At 39.4% G+C, this 5,213-nt stretch overlaps 1 protein-coding gene across 1 annotated transcript; it reads left to right on the top strand.

The window, feature by feature from the left end:
- Nucleotides 1-402: 402 nt before the first annotated feature.
- LOC106390371 (dolichyl-diphosphooligosaccharide--protein glycosyltransferase 48 kDa subunit) lies at nucleotides 403-3,333 on the top strand. Its single transcript, XM_013830817.3, has 13 exons — nucleotides 403-814; nucleotides 896-1,032; nucleotides 1,121-1,246; nucleotides 1,399-1,452; nucleotides 1,566-1,679; nucleotides 1,842-1,897; nucleotides 1,982-2,023; nucleotides 2,137-2,212; nucleotides 2,321-2,392; nucleotides 2,497-2,622; nucleotides 2,751-2,855; nucleotides 2,947-3,030; nucleotides 3,113-3,333. The coding sequence occupies exons 1-13, from the start codon at nucleotides 541-543 to the stop codon at nucleotides 3,158-3,160; spliced, it is 1,314 nt and encodes a 437-aa protein (XP_013686271.1). The 5' UTR covers nucleotides 403-540; the 3' UTR covers nucleotides 3,161-3,333.
- Nucleotides 3,334-5,213: the final 1,880 nt, after the last annotated feature.

Consider the following 5,213-nt stretch of genomic DNA (forward strand, 5'->3'; position numbering starts at 1 on the left):
GGGAGATGATGGAGCGAGGAGAGATCGAGACAGAGAGAGACACTTGTGTTAAGGATTGAGTCCTTCCAATCCCTCTCGAAGGATTGATCCCTAGCTAATTAAACCAAAATAATAATATTATATTGAAATAATGCTAAGGATTAACGGTAAGGATTCATCTAAAATCACCGTTGCAGCTGCTCTTATGTGTTTACTCATAAGTTACAAGTGCTAAACTTATTACTGACCAACAAAATCTTTAATCTGATGATAAGTAAAGAGTCTTAACACTCTGAACCATGCTGAAGCCCATCCTACTTTTAGAGAACGGGTCGTCGTGACCCAATTACAATATCATCTAGGCCCATTAGTTTCACGCCATTTAAATGTTTGAGTTTTGGCCCAGTTAATGAGTAAGAAGACGACATCGTTTCTGAGTACGTAATTGTCAACGCCTGGTGTTGTTAGCTACGATACGAATCGTCGTCGGGTCTGCTTCTTCTTCACTATCTAGACTGGGCGATTCATTCTATACCCGTGAAAAAACCCTAGGTCGCAAATATGATGAACCTCTCGAGATCCGTCGCGTTGATCTCATTATTCCTTCTTCCATTGCTTAGCTTCTCTTTCTCCGTCGATAATCCGACGGATCGGCGGGTTCTGGTTCTGCTCGACGATCTATCACTTAAATCCTCTCATTCCATCTTCTTCAGCACTCTCAAATCGCGTGGATTCGATCTCGATTTCAAGCTAGCTGAAGATTCGAAGCTCGCGCTTCAACGGTACGGCCAGTACTTGTACGACGGGCTCATCATCTTCGCCCCGTCGACAGAGCGTAAGATCTGAGCTACCTGGTCGCTAGTTTTGTATATATATATCTGGGATGCGATCTGGACATTTTGCTCTTGTGTAATAGGGTTTGGAGGATCGTTGGATTCGAAATCCATTGCTGATTTCGTTGATTCAGGTCGTGACTTGATCTTATCGGCGGATACTTCTGCGTCTGATCTGATTCGCGGGATTGCCTTAGAATGTGGGGTTGATTTCGACGAGGTTCGTCTCTCATTATCTTCTTCATTGGAACGAAATGCGAGATATGATTTTTTTTTTTGATTTTATTAGCTATTTTTGTCTTCCGTAGGATTCTTCGGCTATGGTTATTGATCATTCCAGCTTCTCTGTCTCTGATGTTGACGGAGACCACACCTTGATTGCTGCAGACGATTTAGTTAAATCCCATGCCATTCTAGGAAAAACCAAGATTGAGGTAACTTTCTCTGCTTTGTAAGCTTAGTTATGTGACTTATACTCATCATAAGTGGCTTGTGTGCTTTTGGTTTTAAGATAATGTGTGTAATATATGGGATGTTAAGGGATTATGAGTAGAGATACTTATGTGTTTTGTTTTTTGGATAACAGGCTCCTGTGCTCTTCAGAGGGGTTGCACATTCATTGAACCCTACCAACAATCTGGTGAGTCCAAGAAATAGTTTTCGATAAGTGTGTTATATTGATGTGTCTTCCTATGAATTACTATGCCTTGATGTGATTGTGAGCATTAACTTTTGCATTAACTCCATTGCTAGGTTTTGAAAGTTCTTTCAGCTTCTCCCTCAGCTTATTCTGCTAACCCGAGCTCGAAGTTGTCGAGTCCCCCCCAGCTCACTGGTTCTGCTATTTCGCTAGTGTCCGTCATGCAGGTTTGTCTCTCTTCTGTAACCAGATACCGTATATGCACCCTTGGATAATTTGATGTTTCTAAACGATCATGTTCTTAGCTGTACTCAACTCTACACTTGTGAAGATTATTTTCATCCAGTGCGTTGAGCTCACAGATTTTGATGTGGATTTTAAAACTGCAGGCCAGGAACAATGCTAGGGTTGTGATCTCAGGCTCGTTGCAGTTGTTTAGCGACAAGTGAGTAGTTTTTTTAATTGTATCTCTCACGCAATTCATGCATATGGATGTTTCTGATTCAGAGATTTTGTATGCATGAGGCAGGTTATTCAGATCTGGTGTCCAGAAAGCTGGGAGTCCAAACAAGTAAGTACATGATCTGTAGCTATGAAGATTTAAGGATCTTTACTTTGTCAAAGGATAGATGTTATGCTTCGTTTTGAAAGAAAATTAACTGATCGTATGTAAAACTGTGCCAGATATGAAAAATCTGGCAACGAACAGTTTGCGACTGAACTAAGCAAATGGGTCTTCCACGAAAGAGGTCATCTTAAGGTATACGCAGATGCTTTATCATTTGTTTTTGCTCTTTCCTCTAAACCTTGGTAGCTAGAGATCTTTTTACCTTCATGGGTACGTTCCTCACCTAGCTTATGTGTCCAGGCTGGTAGTCTTGTACACCACAGGGTTGGAGAGACAGATGAGCCAGCAATATATAGGATAAAGGATGACCTGGTATGGTTTCTTCTACATCTTCTGACCCACCCAAAGTGACAATTGCCTTTAAGTTTAGTGTGTATCTGCGGGAAGCTTTTAATGTGGCTATTTTTTTATGGCAGGAATTTTCTGTGGAGATACTCGAGTGGTCAGGGAAGAGCTGGGAACCGTATGTAGCTGATGATGTGCAGGTTCAGTTTTACATGATGAGCCCATATGTTCTGAAAACCTTGTCAACAGACAAGAAGGTGACTTATTTCTCACATCCAAAACAGAGTCTTCTCTTATTTTTTTTTGGGTTTGTTAGGACTTTAAGTTTCTTCCTCCATGTTTAGAAGTTGCAACTCAGCTTTGCTTGGTGTTGCGTACTTTGCAGGGTCTATTTCATACATCATTCAAGGTTCCTGATGTGTATGGTGTATTCCAGTTTAAGGTTGAATATGAAAAGCTAGGCTACACTACATTATCTCTTTCAAAGCAGGTGAGTAACTATATCTTTATTAAAAAAAATTTACTGACTTTATAGACAAAAGACATGCGTGACTTAAAAATAATAATGAGGATATATGTAGATACCTGTGAGGCCTTACAGACACAATGAGTATGAGAGATTTATCCCAACTGCGTATCCTTATTATGGAGCCTGCTTTACCACTGTAAACCCCCTCCCTATACTTTCACTCTTCTCTTTTTCACACAGACAACTGATAAAGGAGATCTTTTGTGCTTTCAATGCAGATGGCTGGTTTCTTTGTCTTCAGCTTCGTTTACCTCTACCATAAGTAGAAAATCTCGTGAATGGTTCTCCAGTCGGATAGAGTAAAATAAAGGCCGACCTTCATTTCAATCTTGTTTTTTTTTTTTTTTTGCCAACAAGCAATAGTGAACACTTGCAACCTTTTTTGTTACCAAGATATTTTTAGATTGAACATTAGTGAACACTTGCAACAGTTTACACCCCTTTCTCTTCTCTCTTTTCCCCTTGGTCAAAATTATGTCCAAAACCAGGTTCATTTATAATCCATGATGGGACGGTGTCTGTGTGATAGGAAAAGTTTAGAGAGGAAATATATGGAGATTCCTGCGAGGCCTTAGACACAATGAATATGTGTGAATTGCATAAATTATTGTGAAAATGGACCGTGTTTTTTCCACCGTACAATCTTGGCTGGTTGATCTTTTTGGCTAAGTTAAGGGTAGTTGTGATCTCCTTTTTGTGTTGCCTTCGATTGTGGTTGATCTTTTCATCTTTGCTGGGTATCTGACTTGTAATATGTTGGTTTAGAACTTTGTTCGGGGTATAAATGAAATGGTATGTTTAGAGTGAAAAAAAAAAGAAGAATACACTACAATCAACTAGTATTAGTTAGTAAGAGAGTGACGCATGATTTTAAAGTATAAAACTGGTATGAGAGTCAGATACCCATAAAATAATATAGAGTTTCGACTTTAGAGTAATAAAAAAAAAGTGTGTGGAAAAGTCAAACTCGCTACTAAAGGGAAAATCAACAAAAGACAAAGTCAAAGACAGACAGAAGAAGCAACTCAGTTGTTCCTCTCCTCTCCTTCCCTCCAATCAATTAATCACTCAATCGCTATCTTTCAGAGCAAGGAAACTTGTAAGTTGATATGTGTGAAGTTTGAATCTTAAGCTACTTTTTTGCCTCACTTTTTCTCCCAGGATTGAGGCTATCACATTGTGAGAATAGACCTTATAGATATAAACAGATGGTTTCTAAGAAGAGGTGGTTCTGTGGGTATGTCACACATATATGTTGTATCAGCTCTTGTATATCTATTAAGCAGATGGCTTCACAACATAAGTAAAACACAATTGCAAATAAGATTCAAAAGTCAGACATTTGATGACTACTGATACCCCTAGAGATTTGCGGAAAGAATGTTGTATCCGCGCGGAAGGGAGACCATTTTGAAACTTAAGCTTGACGTGGTTTAGTCACTAAAGTTTTCTTTTTCTTATGAAGACATAGAGAGTAGACAGGTGATGAGATTGCTCCTGAGAAATCAAGACATGAAACAAAGATAATGATTAGAAAAGTTCAAGAAAAACGTAACTACAAATGTGATGGCCGGCCCCCCTACGGACAACTTTTTTTTTAATATTGACTTAAGGCGCAAGTTTGGGCGGGCTCCTTTGAGATGGTTTTTTTGTTTATAATATATCAGTAGACTTTTGGACTTTCCTTATTGATCTTATTCTCTGTCTCTGGGATTAATCCGGAGAAAGAAAGAAAAGACTGGTTAAACGGACGCATATGAAATCTTGGTGTAAGGAGATGGGCCAAGTAAATCTCGTAGATACAAACGCTGAGGTAAATTCACTCATAAAGATGATATCACAGTTACAAGAATCGTATTCATGTCTACAATGGCCGGTACTGGTGGGAGCAAGAGAAAGACCGGACCGGGAATCTTGCCATTGAGGCTCTTGGTCCCCCCCACCTGACATAATTTGATATTGACAGACTGACAGTGCAACAAACTGAATAACCAAGTCGAAACGCAATACATTTCTTATTAACAAACTTGTTCCACAGGAAAACATATAAAGAAAAAAAGACCCAATCCTAGTACGTGACTAACTGTTGAGCTTGGGGACACTACAAGAAAACATCAGTATTCTGACGGACATTCCGACGGAAAATGAAATCCTCGGAATATCCCGAGGAATTTCCGAGGATATTCCGAGGAAACACAAAATTTGGTTTCCTCGGAATATACCGACGGAATTCCGAGGAAATATCAATCCGTCGGAATATTCTTATGGAATACCGAGGAAAAATGTATTCTTCGGAAAAAACCGATGAATTCCGAGGAT

The sequence above is a fragment of the Brassica napus genome, chromosome C7 (genome assembly GCF_020379485.1).
Source record: "Brassica napus cultivar Da-Ae chromosome C7, Da-Ae, whole genome shotgun sequence".
Lineage (NCBI taxonomy): Eukaryota > Viridiplantae > Streptophyta > Magnoliopsida > Brassicales > Brassicaceae > Brassica > Brassica napus.

What these genes read in the sequence shown, in the direction of transcription:
- LOC106390371 (XM_013830817.3), top strand. Translation starts at nt 541, where the DNA reads ATGATGAACCTCTCGAGATCCGTCGCGTTGATCTCATTATTCCTTCTT. An exon ending in GTGGGGTTGATTTCGACGAG is followed by an intron (nt 1,033 to 1,120) that starts GTTCGTCTCTCA and finishes TGTCTTCCGTAG; the next exon opens with GATTCTTCGGCTATGGTTAT. An exon ending in AAAGCTGGGAGTCCAAACAA is followed by an intron (nt 2,024 to 2,136) that starts GTAAGTACATGA and finishes AAACTGTGCCAG; the next exon opens with ATATGAAAAATCTGGCAACG.